Source organism: Drosophila sechellia, chromosome 2R (assembly GCF_004382195.2).
Source record: "Drosophila sechellia strain sech25 chromosome 2R, ASM438219v1, whole genome shotgun sequence".
Classification (NCBI taxonomy): Eukaryota; Metazoa; Arthropoda; class Insecta; order Diptera; family Drosophilidae; genus Drosophila; species Drosophila sechellia.
In genome coordinates, this window is record NC_045950.1 from 17,596,266 (window position 1) to 17,613,495 (window position 17,230).

The 17,230-nt window shown below is 45.8% G+C and overlaps 1 protein-coding gene across 2 annotated transcripts; it reads right to left on the minus strand.

Annotated features, from left to right (window-relative positions):
• Positions 1-430: 430 nt before the first annotated feature.
• LOC6615397 (BTB/POZ domain-containing protein kctd15-like) lies at positions 431-16,014 on the minus strand. 2 transcript variants are annotated; one of them, XM_032715978.1, is made up of 6 exons: positions 15,961-16,014; positions 11,436-11,853; positions 10,804-10,866; positions 2,706-2,813; positions 1,989-2,476; positions 431-1,784 (listed from the first exon to the last, which is right to left on the minus strand). In XM_032715978.1, exons 2-6 carry the CDS (start codon positions 11,444-11,446, stop codon positions 1,351-1,353), a joined length of 1,104 nt encoding a protein of 367 aa, XP_032571869.1. In that variant the 5' UTR covers positions 11,447-11,853; positions 15,961-16,014; the 3' UTR covers positions 431-1,350. The 2 variants fall into 2 exon arrangements, with proteins under 2 accessions (XP_032571869.1, XP_002039779.1); XM_002039743.2 differs by having other exon boundaries at positions 11,136-11,853.
• Positions 16,015-17,230: the final 1,216 nt, after the last annotated feature.

Genomic DNA, 17,230 nt, shown 5'->3' on the forward strand with positions numbered 1-17,230 from the left:
TACTGATCAAAGATACATAAGTAATCCACACAAACATATACTTCTAATATACAATATATGTACCACATGTACACGTGTAGATTTGCCAAGTTATGCCTACTGAATAAGTTAATTTAATTTAAAATAAACTATTTACATGTATGTGAAAAGTATATATACACAAATAAAATTATTTTTCAATAAAACTTTAAATCTTTTTATTTACCGGTTTCCGAGTTAGTAAGGTTAAATGTAACCAACAATTTTGAATTCTACGTAAAGTACATGTGTAAGAAAATTAAAGGAAGACCTTTTCGACATGTAAAATTTACTTACGTAGTTACATTTTACCAGTACAAGTTATCTACATACTTTTCCGGTTGCGCCGGCTTCATAACCGGTTGGTGCCCGCCAGGAATACAAATTTTAAATGAAGCATCCAAAGAGGAAATTCAACAGTTTACACGTATGTTTTTTCTTTATTTAAATATTCAATTGAGTGGTTGTTCTATAGAGGGCGTGGTCGCAAACTGTATTTTGTTGAATATATCTATATTTGCATGTAATTGTATTAGAATTGATGTAGACTATTTAGACGTCGGATCGTATATATTGAAAAAGTTATCCCATAGTTTACATTCATAAAGGTTCAGTTACATCAATTAAGTACTACAAAACTATTTTCGCTGTGAGTTGATACTACCATAGTTTTCCGTGTGTGTTACAATAATTTAAGCCAGCTAATATCCCTGGCCAACTCGTTGAAACAACTTAGGGTCATTAGCATTAGGTGGTACACTTAGAGAAAACAATATCGTCTTAAACTCAAGGCTAAAAACAAAATCAGTGCTGGGCTCTTGGCTCTGTAAATGCTTAATAATACACACGAGCGTGTTTGCGTTCAGTGTCCGTGCCAGCAAACTTAATTGATAAACATTAAATAACATTTGGATTCAGATTCAGAACTTGCATCCTCACCGAACGGTGTCCAAGTATTTCTAAATTATGTATTTTACTGCTCAGACCAGCAATGCGCAGTCCCCAAAACGGTGGTGGATCGAGTTTAAATGTGTTAGATATATAAACAATTCGGTGTAACACTTCATTTTTCATTTGCCCTTCTTCTCAGTACTTTGTATCACTTGGAATTGTTCATAGACTACTCTCTCCACCTGTGATTCTTGGTCACCTAACCCAGATCAATCAGCGCCTGCAACGCACATGGATCAGACGCCCGCGTCGCAAAGAGCCCGATGCCGAACCCAAACCCGAATCCGAACCGGAACCGGAAACAGAAGCTACAGAAGCCGACGGAATCAGTGCTACATCTGCAGCTTCTTGGGGAGCTGGGGAATCCCTAGCCAGAGCCTATCACATTGGAACGCGTCGCGCCAGCAGATACTCGGAGAACTGCTGGCCCCCAACGCTGGCCTCGATGGTGAAGCCGGCGTTGAGGAGTCGGGTGAGCACCTGCACCGAGTTCAGCTTGCAGTAGCCGTTGAGGGGGAAGCGGATGATTTGCCCCCAGTCTCCCTGGTTCCAGGACACTCCGCTGCGACTCGACTGTGTCGCCTGGCTGGCCTCCGGGAAGAGCTCGTCGAGCAGAGCCCGTTCCGCCGACAGCATTATGCGTTCGCCAAGGTCCGGCGAGATGTGCAGCGCCACTACCTCGTAATTGCACTCCGGCGATGCGCTGGTCCTCGGGCTCGTCTTGATGTGGCGAGCCGGTGGAGTGGGTGGCGCCACCAAATAGTTGCCGTTGCGAACGCGATCCTTGCGCATGCTCTCCAGCTGCTTAATCATCGCTGTGGGCACACCGGTTGGTCATGTGGAGAGGGAATGGAGACAGGGAGAAGAGCAAATTAGCTATAATCGCTGGTGGCCATAACGAGGTTCGATGCACAGAGAAAAAGTATCATGTGAAGTATAACTTATAATAAATTAAACGGAAAATATGTAAACTTTTTACACCATATGGAAGCTGAGAGATTATAACGATGAATACTTACGCTCCACTTCGTAGTAGCGAGCCTCCTCCAGCAGCAGCTCCAGGTCCGGAAAGTCTTCGGCAATCAGAAGTCTTGAGTTTCTCATAAAGTTCAGAATGTGGCGGAACATGCCCCCATCGCGATCGATGAAATAGTGCTGCTTCAGCGAGTCCAGCACGATGGGTATCTGGCCATTGAAGAGCTTGGCCAGCTTCGACTCCGGGTACTTGGTGAGCGTCTCCAGTGAGCTGGTGTAGATGGTCCCGCCCACGTCGATGTGAACGGGTGCCGTATAGCGGGAGGCGGCGGCCACACACGGAATCCCAGTGATGGGCTTGTGGTTGCCGTGCAAATAGGAACTGGCCCCCGCCGAGGAGGCTCCTCCGACGGCGGCGGCAGCAGCTGCCACCGCTCCGGGCAAGCCCAGCGGCGTCACTGAGGAACTGGCGGGTGGCGTCGGTGTGGGCGAAGAGGAGTTTGAGATCGTTGGCGAGACGGTTGGCGAGGAGCTGCGGGCGAAAGCCGTTCACGAATTCACAATGAAATTGTTAGCGACAAGGGGGAATGGCAATGTGGCGTGGAAGCTCGCATCCGTCATATAGCCAATGGAGTACTCTGCATTCCACTGCACTTTGCCAGGAAGTTATAAAACCAATAAATTCTTCAACATCTTAGAAGCATATTGTAAATTGTATACCTTACTACACAAATATTTTTGCTCATAAAACCCAAGCTTACCTGATTTTAATATCGCTTCTGGCGTAAATGCGGCCCGTGGAGGATAAGTCGCGTGGCTCCAGGGCCTTGACATCTCTTTCGCGCTCTCGGTCCATATCGCATTTTTTCCTGCAACCAAGAAGCAAATGAAATCCCGGTTAATTATCACATAATATACAAGTAATGAGAGCAGCTTATATAAGTCGGGGGGCTTCGAAAACGCTAATCATGAGAACCCCGCGCCAAACTGAAATTGACTTGACTCTGATTACGGACAGCCACATCGGCGGAGGACAGCAAACGTGACAACGAAAATGCCGCGACGGGCCAAACATGGCTTGCAGCTCTCCACAGGGCCCATAAAAGTTCACACACAAGCACACACACACACAGGCATTCAGAGCGATTTGTAGGGAGGCAGAGCCAAGTCGTACGTACGTATATATATATATTTCATATGGCCACGGTCTTGGGCTGATTGTGTGGGAATATTTGGATTTTCACTGCGTTTCCATCTCGGTTACGGGGCGTCGAGCCCGAAGCGATCGGCTCTCTGCAGCTTCGGTCGTGGACAAGACCAAATCGCCATTCCCGCATGGCTTATACCACATAACAGCCCAAGCTGGGCGGCCTGTGGATGCAGTTAATGTTAACGGCCATCGAGTGCATCGTTTTAGCCACTCGTCGTTGTGGTTGTACTGGCCGGAAGGGTTGCCAGTCGAATTTCACACGAAAATCACATTGTTTCGCGGTGGAAAGCTAGGCAATGTGCGATGTGGGCTCGCCAATTATGACGTGTCAGTCGGATGCGTGCCACATGGCGTATGCGCAACGCGCCCGCTGAGCCGACTTAACAAAGTCAACACCAATTACGTGGCTACATCTAAATCTGCAAAGCGAGAGCCAAAGCCTCATCATCATCACCATCATCAGCATCATCATTAGTATCAGTTTCAGTTCCTCCAGGTCCAGGACCGCAAATTAATAAAACTCAATCAACCGGCGAGCGAACCACTCAAAACGAGTTGGCCCCATATGACAAATGTTCACATGCTTTATGCACATTAACTTGGCTTACACACAGTTCTCTTCACTTATGAATGTACGTTACGATGGAACTACCTTTGAATGGGTAGCTTAGCTATAACAGCTTATTTATAATAGTAAAATATATTTATCATACTTAATAAACAACAGATGACAGAGAATTTGTTCACATTACTTTCTCAACAATTTGGTAATGGAATGTCCGTATCTGAAATTTATATTACCGATCACTTTGCCCCTTGAAGAGCATTTATTCTTCGCTTCGCCACAAATCACCGCTGTCCATCTAGCTAAACAAGTTTGCTTTCTTTAAATGTTTGAGGCCCTGCGGCCACGACGACTCGGGCTGGGTAATTACGATTTGATTAACTTTAACTACATGAACATTCAAATGCGAATGGGAACCGGAGAGGCAGTGGATGTACAAGTTTACGAGTGTACGATTGTGCGAGGGCTAAAAAGCGAATAGAAACGTAAGGAGCGACGGACGTCGAACAGGGCTACGGTTTCCAATGGAAACCAAGAGAGTTGCACAAAATAAATGGCTGCAAGGCATTCTCATGGCAGCAATGGCGATTGACGGGGGTCCAGAAATGGGTGGCATATACAGCTGGGTTTTATTAATTTACGCCAATTATAAAGCGTGAGTAATGCGTTCAATCAAACATTGGATATTCGTTTATGGGATCTGGCTTAATGGTTTCCTAGCCAATATCCTTTACCCCACCGCACCGCACCGCACCATACCCCTCTCTCTCTCTCTTCTACTCCTACTCCTTCCTGGCCACATTCCTCCTAGGGCCAACTGCTGCAGTTGCAGCCACAAAATATGCAATGCCTGAGCTCTGGCTTGCCACACAAACAATTCAATTTCAATTGCTTTGCGGCCCACTTGAGTAGGTGCAACAACAACAACAAGCTCCACACACACACACCGAGTTTGGGACACACATGTGTGTGTGTGGGTGTGGACACCCAGAGCTAACGGTATTGTATATAAGACAAGCACTGCAGTTTGCATCCTATTCTAGTCCATTACCGCCGCAAGCGGTATCTTTTCTATGCCGTCTAGTAGCAGGATGAGCCGAGCAGTGGGCGCGGGGGGGTAATGTGGCAAGGGGCTGAGGGGCAAGGCTGCCGGCTGGGGGAGCCGAGTTGCTGGAGTTGTTCGCAGCGCCTTTGGTTACACTTGAGATGAGACCCAGAACTGAGCACGTGACATATGGAAATATGTCGAATTTTCCAAATATGTATATAACTTCCAAAAAGGTAAAAAATTCCTCAGATCCTTCAAGATCTACAAACTGATCAAACCTAACTTGACTAATATTTTGTTAATAAAAATTCCCTTTACATGTAATGATAAAACATGGAATATAAATTTTATGATTCATATGCAACGAAGGATCCTAAAAGGATCAGCTGATCCCAGGATTTCTCTGTGAACTTCCGCATGCTGCGCACCTCTGACCAATATGAATATTGAAGAGTTGCCTTTGCCGTAGTCATATTTGTCAACCGGCTTCCTTCCCCGCATCATTTTAGCATCCTGGCAATCCGGCCTGCTGCTCTGCATGCTCTCGTCCTTTCTGTGGTCATTATTTGACATCTTTGCCTGGCGCAGGTCTGGTTTTAATGGCAATGCCATTAACTCTTAACTCTTGGCATTGCACATTTGCTGGGACGGAGACTTCCTCTTATACTTCTGACGGAGGTTTGGAGGAGGTGTTTCATTCGGCTCCGGGAGAAAGAGATGACTGCTGTGAGCTTATTAGTTTTCCATTGTTCAGATTGTGAGTGCGGAGCTGGATATCAGGTTGCTGACTAGTCCGGGATGAACTAGCCCCGGGGCGAAACCATTTTCCAAGATGGAATTATGGACAAAACTGGCCGTTGGCACATGCTCAATGCTCGAATCCTGGGAGGATAACCGGTGTGGGAACCCGCCCATTTCAGTCCCACCCAGCCAATTCGCCACGACTTGGGCTGCTCGGTTTTCGGATCGGGTGGCACTGCTGGCATTCGTCCTCCCAAAACAGGACAAAAGCGAAAACAAAAGCCAAGAAATGAGCTAAAGTGCACACCACATCACATCACACACACCCTCATCCTCATTCTCGTCGTCGTCCTCATCCTCGTCCACACGGAGATAGCGACACACACCTAGGCAGAGCATCAGACGTTGACGACTGCGACGCTGACTATGTAACCCTAGAAAATGTCCTGCGGCCAGCCAACCTTCCGCACACAAAGGCCAGACAGCCCGAGTGTCCTGGTTGGTAGCCGCACTTACAAAAATGGTAAGGAGATCTTATTCCATCGTAAAATTACAAACAATAAAACTAATTTATATAATTTAAAACTAACGCAAAGTGTTCACAGTACATTTGTCGGAAAGTGATCTAAGTGCATGTTTCATATTTTTTGTACTTTCAAGAAATACGTTTTTTCCAGTGTCAAAGGAGAAGGCTAGCTGTGCGAGAGCGAGAGAGCTAGCGAAAAAGGGCAAAAGCTGACTAGGCCCGCGGCGATCGTTTGGAATTAGTGCGGAAATCATGGATGGATACGAAACGAAACCAAGCAAGGAAAGCGAGCCAAGCCAAACCAAGCCGAGCCAAGGAGTACGGAACACGGGCGGAACTGGGGCCCAAAGGACCCTCGGAAGGTGGAGAGCTTATTCATCAACACACAGCGCTATGGAAAGCTCAGGAGGAGCCGGAGCAGGGGTGTGGCCATGCGGCCCCCGAATGTAATCCACTGGGGCTCTGCACGAGCGAGTGCCCACTGTAGTCGGGCAAGGTGCCCGTGCCCGGTGTTTGGGATTGAAACTTGGGGTTATCCTGCCCGCACTCCGCCTCTTCCCCGCCCGTTGGTTCTGGGGTGGTTCCTTCAGGGCTTCTCCGGCTCATACATGTGACTCCGCTTGAGTGTGTGGGTGGCCGTGTGTGGATGCCGGGTGCCTCCTCATTCATTTATCCTTGCAGCGCTAGCGGCAACAAGAGCAGCAGCAGCAGCAGCAACAACAACAACAAAGGAGCAGGAACATAGCCAGTAACCACAACGGCAAGGATACACCTCCCAATCCGTTCCATTCCGTTCCGGGCCCAAACCGAACCGAACCCTTCTCCGACTCCTACAACGATTCCGATAAGGCTAGGGGTTGGGGCTGGATGGCTAGATGGCTGGCTGGCTGGATGGATGCTGCAGGCGGAAACTTTTGCGATTGGTAGGTAAGTCTAGTCGTGTCCGTTCTGGCTTTGGCTTATACCCATGTGTGTTGCCTGCATTTAAAGATATCATACCTAAGTTGGTCTGCGTCTCATGGCCTCAATGCTCCCCAGGCAGCTCGCACAACAACAGGAGTGGAGAGTATAAAAGCAGAATAAAAACAGCAGCATAAAAATGGGGAAAATAAAAAGCAAAACGAAAGTTTTCGAGGCAAAATCTTATCTCAATTTTAAAACGCCCGCGGCGAAAGCGACGTCGGCTGCACTGAATCCACCTCGAAAGTTAATACGAAAACATTGGGAACCCGAAGATTTATCAAATTGCAACACTGCTGCAGCAGCAGCAACAGCCGCAGCAGCAGCAGATTATGTTTGACGGGCGACGAGGGCGGTGGATTCCAATTAGGCAGGACCTATGTATATTCGGGGTTGGAAAAAGAAAGCAAACTTACGGCTCCCGGGAGCTGCAGATAAGGGAATGCGGAACAGCACGAAACGCTTGTGTATCTAGCCAAGACAAACATAAAGTAAACACACAAACGCACACACACACACGGAGCAGCAGAGGAAAAATCTGCAAAATGTCCCGGGGACAAGTTGAGAAGAATCCAAAAGCCCCGGGCGAATCTCGAGAAGGTCGAGAGGCAATGGCGAGGAGTGGCATGTGGAGCAACTGCCTTCTCTATGGGTTGTCTTGTTTTCGTTTCGCAGTTGGCCAAAACCAAAATCAAAACGCTGATGAGCAGGCAAATGAAAAACTTTTGCCGGGCAGTCGGAGGTCCTAAGTAAAACACAAAAAGCCAAAGCCAGGAGGAGACCCCCCATACATGGCTCCCATTCCCCACCAGATCTAGGATCTCGGGCTGCAGTGCCCGAACTCAACTTCTGCGTCGACGTCGTCTTTAGCCAAAGGGTCCAAATCCAAACGGCGGAGCTGGAGCTGCGGCATATGGGAAATCAGACCACTCTGCCCCTCGTCATCCTTTTCCCACTGCGATGCTACGAAAATTGTTGGCCAAAGTTGCAGAATGTGTGCGCCATGGCAAATTGTACAAATATATGCGATATATATGTGAATATATATAGAGCATGGCCGTGAGTTTGGGTGTTAGTCTGAGTGTGAGAGTGAGTGTGAGTGTGTGGGTATGGGCAGGGAAGTCTGGCAGAAGTTGAGTGAGTGAGCGAGTAACTGGAGTCCCGGCATATACTGAAGCAGCAGATATTAAAACGCTGCAAGGCTTTCAAAAATAAACTTTGAAAAATTTATTAGAAAATATTAAATAAAAACGACGATTGCGCTGCATATGGCTCACTCAGCAAAAGGCAGGCCAAGGGTTGTGGCAGCGGGAGGTGGGGGGCTTCGAGGGGGCTTGGAGCTACGTATGCAGAGCAAACATTACGCAGTCAACTCACAACTCGCCGACATACGACCTCCATGTAGGAAAAAAGTGAAACAACAGCATCCACGATGATGACGACGACGACGACGACTAGCAAAATATAAATATATTCCGGATAAATCCACATGTGAGAGTGTGTCTACCTAAAGATGAGATGTTTTTATTCAGCTAAATTCGAAAATTGAATTGAAAGTCAAAAGCGCAAAGGATAAGCAGCCAAAGCGTCGGAATATTGCCGTAAAGGAAAACATTGCGCATACGCAGCGTTGTTTGCTGGGTGCGAGCAAACTGATAGCTCCACTGCAGCTGAAACCGGGCATTGTATGATTGCCGGCGCTACTTAATCAAGTGTACATAATAATTAACAGCCATGTTTCCACTCGAACAGCGCTCAAACAATGGAACACGATTCGGAATCCGGCCGGAAAACACTAGGCAGAGAGCAAGCTGGTCCACCGCAAAGCCAAAACCCATTCAGATGCACTTCTGCCAGTGCAACTGGATTCGCAAGTGCAACTGGCAGCGGCAGACAATACGGCCTGCCTAATTGGTGCAATTTGCGTGTGCATATCGCAGCCAAAAACAGCATCAACAACAGATGCAACACAAAGGCAACTGAAGTAAAATGCACTCCCCGTTGCAACAACAACAGCGGCAGGTGCAGTCGGCCAAAGAATCGGATTTCGGAACGGGAAGTCCTGGGTATCAACAGAGTGTAAGCCAGGAGTATTAGGCATCCGATTAAGATTGTTCTTAGCTCAAAAAGGATTCTTAGATCAAGAAGGATATAATGCATCATATTAAACTGACAGATGCTATATTATCTAAAGCATAAAAAGTATTTTTATAAAATGCTGTATATTTAACAACATGCTTAAAAAATCTTAAACTTCAAATACACGCGATAACCAGAAGTCGTACCCATTGCAGTTGCATTGGCACAGCCACTCCGTTGGTGGCAAATTGGCAGCGCAATGTTGATGCTGGTAATGATGCCGAATTGCAGCTTAATTAACATACAGCGCGTTAAGAGCCACTGCCTCAGCCATTCAAATGCAGCAGGAGCAAGTAAGGGCTTTGACTATTGGCACGTAATGGAAATCACTTTGCCGTCGGTTTCCGTTTCCAAACAGCAGCAGGTATAGGCCGTTAATGCAAATGTGAATGCAAGTAGCTGGAGCCTGAATCCGCTGAATGAAAACAAATTAGCTGGGAATATGGCGACTGCCAGATCCTGACAATGCGAGCAAAGAATCGCGAACTGCGGCTCCAGCCAAACAAACAGGCAAACAAACAAGACTTTGACTTCGACTCCACCTTCTATAGGGAAATTCTTGTGTCTGGCATGCGAAAACAAAGAAAAAACACACAAAAAACAGCATAAACAGCAAGAGATAACACCAAAACCAGTTGCTTCCATGTGAAAGAGAGGGCTGTGTGGAATAAGAGGGCAACAGGCGAAGGTCGTCAACGCCTCGCTCCTCCCATTACACTGGACAAAATGATATAGTCATGGGAACAACGTAATTAGAAATAAAAGATTGAATAAAAGAAAAAGATATTATTGTTAAAGTGCTCCTTGAATATATGTACCATATACTGTTCAATTTAAAGTTGTACCCTATTTAACAACTATTAATCATTTTCTTAGAGTGCTATCTCTCTATTTGAATGCAATTCCGCGCACACTGCAGTTCTTGCTTTGAACTTTGCCTCATGACTTGGCTCCAACTCAACGGACAAACTGGCGGACAAACGGACAAACGGACAGATGGACAGATGGACGGAACGTCGATTCGCTGGCTAAACAAAAATTTGTTGTACGAGTGTGCTGTATGTATTTGGCCCGGGGGTCATCTTTTGGCCGCTTAGTTTTCGACCAGCCACAATACAACCGGTCATGCCCCCTCCTTTGCTTCGCTTCGCTTCGACCCCCGCCCCAGCACCATCGTATTTTATAGCCTTTAAGGTAGAAAAAATAATGCGACTCGTTCTCGTCTGCACACATAACTCAGCCGGGGGCTAAGGTTGCCCAAAAATGCCCATGGCGTATTTTGTATGATTTTTTCTCCCCGTCGCCGTAGCCCGCTTCCTTTACCGCTCCCTTTCCCTGGGTTACTCTTCTTACTTTTGTTTATTTCTCCTTTGGTGCGGGTACAGAGCACTTGAGGCGTATAATTTTTTTTTTTTAAACAGTCTTCGTTTATGGCGCACAATTTCTGACTTGGCATGTGGGAGAGACGAAAATCAGTGGCCAGCGGCGCTTTTGGCCAAAACCAAAGGGAGAGAGATCGGGTGGCCTGCAACTTGGACTGTCGATGCTGTTGTGTGTCAAAAATTCGTTTATTACAGAATCTTTTTTTAAACTAATTTATTGGCCAGCTCGAAGGCTGGTTGAGATTTTCGGGGCATTTTGCAAATGAAAAGTTTTCAGTTTACGCTTACCGTTTGGGGCAGGAGGAATCCACCGTCAACGGTGATCGTTGATCCAATGCAACAAACGGAGTTCTGTTTTTTGGGAGGAAAGCAAAGAAAATTTTAGTTAGAAAAATATATTTTGATTGGGTTTTGAATTGGATCTTCATCTTAATTATGAATAAAACTCAAGTTTTTTTTAACTATGCATATGATAACAAACTAACAATGAAGGCTGGTGTAATGTGGTAAATTGGATTTCAATCAAATTTATGCAAATAATCATAATCATTGTATAATTATAAAAGGAAAACAAATTATATTTGCAACTTTAATGTCTCTTCACCGCTCAAGAAACTCACAAAAAGGTTGGTATATTTAGGAAATGCACTTTAACTCTTTTTTAATACAACGCGCGCGTAGATAAACGATATTCGTCTTGTCGGATCTTCACTGCGCTTCGATATCCTCAGTTTGCTTCGATCTGCTGATCGCTAGTTGCTTTCGGTTGAACCCTTTCAAATTCAATCAAGCGAGCGCGCGCCAACGAGTGTTTACTTCCGTTTCCGCTTGCCGTACACAACGCACACCGTTAACCGTTAAGCGTTCGCCGTTCACCGTTAGAGCTAAGTGTTGCCTGCTTTTGAGCGCTGGCAATTTACCTCACTTGCATTCGCGTCGAGAGTTGCTCGAATACTGATTTAGCTCGCTGGCTGATGGATGGCGAATGGCCAATGGCTCGGCTCCCCAATGTTGCGTGTTGCGGCTCGAGTTGCGTCTTGTTGCGAGTGGGGGTGGAGTGAAGTTCGTCGGCGCTGGCGTCTGAGCCGACGACCTTGAGAGAGCAGCAGCAGCAGCAGAAGCAGCGGCAAAGAGATAGAGAGCGCCGTTTGTTGTTTAGCGGCTTGGCTTTTCCACCATATGATGCCTTTGTTCGTGCGTGCGTGAGTGTGTGTGTGAGAGCGTTTAATGGTCTATTTCCGGTTTAAGTGGTCCGATCTGGCTTGTTGTTCTTGTTTCCTTGTGGCCTGCAACTAATCTGCCGCAATTAACATTGTAACTGCAAATAGAAGAATTCGACTGGTCGAAGCATTTAATTAGAGATACAGCATTCGAAAAACATTGTTTTTAACTCGAAGGAATTCTAGTACTCAGCATTCTAGAACAACTATTTTCTTCAAAGATTTTCTTACGCTACATTTATATTTTAGAAATTAAAAATATCGAATTTTGAAATATTTCATAAATGTAGTTTGTAGTTTCTAATAAAAGATTGAATCGTGCGTTCTGAAATAGATAAAAATTTTAAAATATTTTTTGGCAAGTGCACACACTTATTTAACACAAAAGTTGCATTCATCATGGGGGTCGATCTCTATATGGTCGATTTTCTATAATTGTAAATATCAAAGCCTGTTTGTTTTTGTTGCCCTTGGCCATGTGTATGCGTAGTGTGTGTGGGTGCATGTACAGCTGACACCAGTGTGTTGGTGCGACTGCCTGTGTGTGCGTGAGCGGGTGTGCGAGTGTGCGTGTTTGTGTTAATGACAAAGCATAGAACGCTGCGCCCCGCGGCCAAACGAAATGAAACTTTGTGCGGCATCAGCTCCAGAGACTTTGAAGAAGCAGAAGCAGAACCAGAACCGCCGGCATCGTCATCGGCAACGGCAACGGCAACGGCGGTACGAAGCACGAAGAACGGGGCACTGGGGCGCTGAGCTGAGCCCGCCTGGAATGCCCCGGGGGTGTTCGACGAGCGACTGCGACGGAGGCAGCTGAAATATTTTGCTGCCCGGCGGCAATGCAAAGAAAAACTTGTGATAAATACGCCCCAGGCCGTGTTTCAAAACACAAGCTGGAATGAGTGCGGAGACGACGGAGCTGAGCGAGTACAGTGAGGCCTACAGTTAGGCAGCTGTAATTAAAATGAGTGCGAACTTTCCACCCCCGCCCGCTGCAGAACGCAACGCCCGCGGGGGTGGTGGCCAAAATCCCGCCCCAGCCGAGAGTTCTGTCGCATCATTTTTCATTGGCAATTGTTTCGGAATGCTCGCTTATTTGTCCCGCGGCCATATTCATTTTGAAGTACATGCGCCACAATAATATTTCGCTATATTTCCAGAATCGGCGATCTGCCATGGAGATGGTGCACCGTGTATCTGATCTGTGCAGGTAATCAAAAAAATAGCAGTAAGGGATTTACTTTATATCTTTTTATACGATGATAGCTTTTAAAAGTTTTAGCTTACTACTTTTTTATAAAACATATTTACATTTCTCGCAATTAGGGGCACACACACGTAAATTGCGTGGAGCCAACTGCAAATAATACCGACATTAAAGTGTTCAATAAAACATGTCAAATTTTAATTGTTTCGTGTGAGCAGTGGCATTTCAATTTTTCATCCTTTATCGCAGCAAATGCGTACGACGAGTGGAAACTGTTGCAATTTTATCGCTCATTTCACTCACTCAAATGGAATGGGAAACGCTGTGGGGGGTTGTTGGGGGGCTCTTATTGTTTCAAGCGGGAAAATGGGGTAGCGGGCTCCTTTATTTTGACGTCGCTTTGCGTTTTTGCCATTTTAAATATTTTTTTAATCACAAGCTCACGCACACACACACACACGTACACAGAGAGAGGCAGAGTCGTACGTATTCAGTCACTCATACACAAGCTCATACATATGGCAATACCAATATTTCAAGCCAATTTGCTGCAGCTAGCCGCCAGCGGACTGCCAACAAAATAATTCGACAAAATGTGTGCGGCGCGCTTTATGCTTTATTGTTTGGATCGCTTGGGGGCAGTGCAGTGGGCGGGGGGCGGTGTATATGGGTGCAAGGAGTCACATACATCATGTACATATGTATACACATATATATATATATATATATATATGTAGATATATATAGAAAGATATATAGTAAAAGAGAATCCGCGGATCAGCTCAGAAATCAGCGTCGACATTTATACACTTCCTCTGCGCACGTTTGTAATTATTTGTTGATGCTTTTTAAAGTAGACCGCTCGCCACGCCCTCCAGCGGGCACACCGCCCACCGCCGCCCACTCGCCTGCATATTTATTCAAGGCTTGTGCATTTGCTTGTCAATCAATATCATGCTGAATGTTGAATGGGAAAACACAAACATTTAAATGCCATCGCATATGCTGAGAATTTCCGCAGATTTTTCGCGCCACCCGCGACCGCCAACACCATCAGCATCAGCATCATGATTATTGTGATTTTTTATTATTACTATTATTTATGTGTGCTCGGCTCATCATCACAAGGCTGGGCAAATGGCAAACTGTGTATGGGCTTTAAAATATACGATGGATGGGTGCACACATACAAGCGCACATATATTTTTTATTATTAACGATACCCAGCGAGGAAGCAACAAAAACATATATAGCATACCCATATATACACAAGCATATATATGAAAAGGCTCATAAAATTCACAATGTCTGGCCGCGGGGCTTTTACTTAATGATGCCATTTTTGCCGCCGCAGCCTGAAATTCGCGTTAAATTTTTAACGCACGACCGAACTGCAGCGGCAGTGGCAGCAAGCGCGACCACATATCAACCATCACATCAATTCGGGCACCCATCCGTCCACCCATCCACCTATCCACCTATCAACCTATCGACCCATCAATTTATCCATATGTGGCACAACATTTACATTAACATTTGAATGGTAATCATTTTACAGGCAATGCGTGCCAAAATGAGGTGTTTGTATAGCTTTTAAAGGACACATATCGCTTGCTGTCCTTTAAATTGTTCAAATTATCGATATAAAATAACTGCTGAATATCCTTTTGGTCCTTCATATTATGCCATTTATGCTAAGCTTACGTTTTGGGAATTTGTAATATTCTAAAGGATTTGGCTTTGATTTAAAAATATGTTCCAATCGAAATGCCATAATACAGTTGACATTTTATCAATTGTTTCGAAATACATTTAATGCACCATTTAATTCTAATGCAATATTTAAGTGCCTTAAAAACCGTACAAATAGGTGGGGGTATAAAATGCATTAAATAAACTATAATCTGCCCAAGAGGAAAAATAAATATATATGATGGAGTGACCAAATAAAATATGGTTGTTTAACACAGAATTAATATTTATACATGCAACGTATTTGGTAAATTGTGCTGAATTGTATATGTTGCTTTATGTTTATTAGTTTGTTTACCAACTTCTTGAGGTCGGTGAAAGCTGGACTCTCGCAAATGAGAGGGGGGAAAAGTGGGACGGGGGGAGGGGGCTCTTCTGCAGTCGATTGCCGACATCCTTTTGTCATTAGCAATGCGTGACATTTGTCATTAACTGCATAATGATTCCTATGCAGTTTGGCCAACTTCTCCAACCCAACCCAACAACACACACACACAGTCTAGCATATTGTACATAATAAGTGTGTGCGGATGTGAGGCATGTGTGTGTGTGTGTGTGCATAATTTTAATGATTTACAAACTAAGCCGGCGGCGTTTTTAGCTCGAAAACTGACAGTTGATACCCAGAGACAAGCAGAATGAGGGAAATATAACGCAAAAGAAGATATAGCCGCGAGTTATGAATGGGAGAGGACCAGTTCTTTATTTCCAGCTTTTGGGGTGGAACGAGCGAACGGAACGGAAAGGATTGCTCGAACATGCAACTAAGATGGCCTAAGGACATCCAGAGTCAGAGGCTCTGGCTGAGGCAATGCCAGAGAATGGGCAAAAATATGCAAGTTAAAAATAAGTTAAGTTTGAGTGGCTGGCGGCCCTGACGCAGCGTTTTGCATATAATGAGGGTACCAGCGCCCAGCTTTTTCACACTGCTTGTCACCTGCTGCCGGACTTACATATGTATGTGTATTGTATTGGTATGTATGAATTTGGGGTACGAAAAAAAAAAAACTGTGATTCTTTGGCCAGTTAGTTGGTAGCTGGTTGTGGGTAATTATAGGCAAACGGCACCGGCACTCGATGTTGTTCTTAAATTATATGCCACTCATCTCTGTTTTCTGTTATCCTGCGCTGCAGCTGCAGCTGCCCCGCCCACTAATGTGGACACCCGGCCAGTTGTCCAAACACGTGCCGTGCAACAAGTTACCAGGCTGGGCGAAAACAAACGCAAAAAAGCATGTGGCAATAGCCAGAGCCACTGTTATTCACCTGCTGCCGTTGTCGAAGGCAAAAGCAAACACCATCGGCACAAACACACTGAACCACCGTTGAGAAAAGACTGTTTTGGGGGGGCTCGTTGGTGTCTAAGTGCCGAGTGCCGTCGAGCGTGTTGCATGCAACATGGGGCACGACGCCAGCCGCAGCAGCAGCAGCAACATCTGGCGCAGCAGCAGCAGCGGCAGCAGCAAAACGGGATGTTATCAGCCGCAACGTAAACACAACCACCACAACTAAGTATCCATATCCGCAGCAGGCGACTTAGATCGCCCGTCCAACTGGCGCGTACCCTTCACCCCCCTTCCATGCACTGAGAAAAAAACTAACTGGTATTCAAGTGCGTCTGTTTATAACTGGCAGTCCATCTTGGACATGTGCTGCCAAAGCAGTTAACTCTTTCGTATTTGCTCTCAGCTAAATACTTGGATTTCCCATCTAAACAGCCAAGCTAAGCTCGCGATGCGATGCCAATGTTCGACGCCGGAGCTCCAGCTTCGGTTCACCTTCCTCCTCGCCTTGCCCGCGGGCGTTCGCTTGTAATTATAATATTTCAACCCAAATGTGACCCGGGGCCATGCGCCAATGATGGATTTCAGCTCTCTGGTCCTCTCCGCACCGCTCCCCTTCCCCCCTCCCCCTGAACACAGCATATAATGTGGCATATATATATATACATATTTATATACACACCGAAGAAAGACCGACCGAGGTGCGCCGTGTGGTTCCGGGGTTGCTGATGTTGCTGCTGTTGCTGTGCAATTTGGTGCCGGCGGGCAAAGCGGATTGGCCTGCGGCCAGACATGTGAATAAAATTACATTCACTATTTTATATGCCACATGGCTTGTATGTATGGCATTTATCGGTGTTTATATGTTTTGCCGGTGCCATGTGGAAAAATCCTATGTAGGTAGAAATAATTGAATTGGCACATCAGCTAAATCACTCTCGTCCATGTATGTATGTATGTATGTGTATGTCTTTATGGGTATGCCTGCCTGGAACCGGAGACGGCGGTCAGGGCAATAACAAGATTAGATCACTGGAAGAAGAGATTGCCCCCGGCCGGCCGGCAATGGAAAAGGGTTGAGCGAAAACTAAGCTGCCACTGACAATCCTCAAAGCGAGGTCCGAATGGCTACGAATAGTAGAGCCCCCTCTTCCTAGTCCAACGTTCGATTTAAGTTTTCCTCGGAACACACGGGCAGGTGAACATTAATCAAGCCAAACAACCAAATAACTTATGGCCCTGGCTAATAGAGA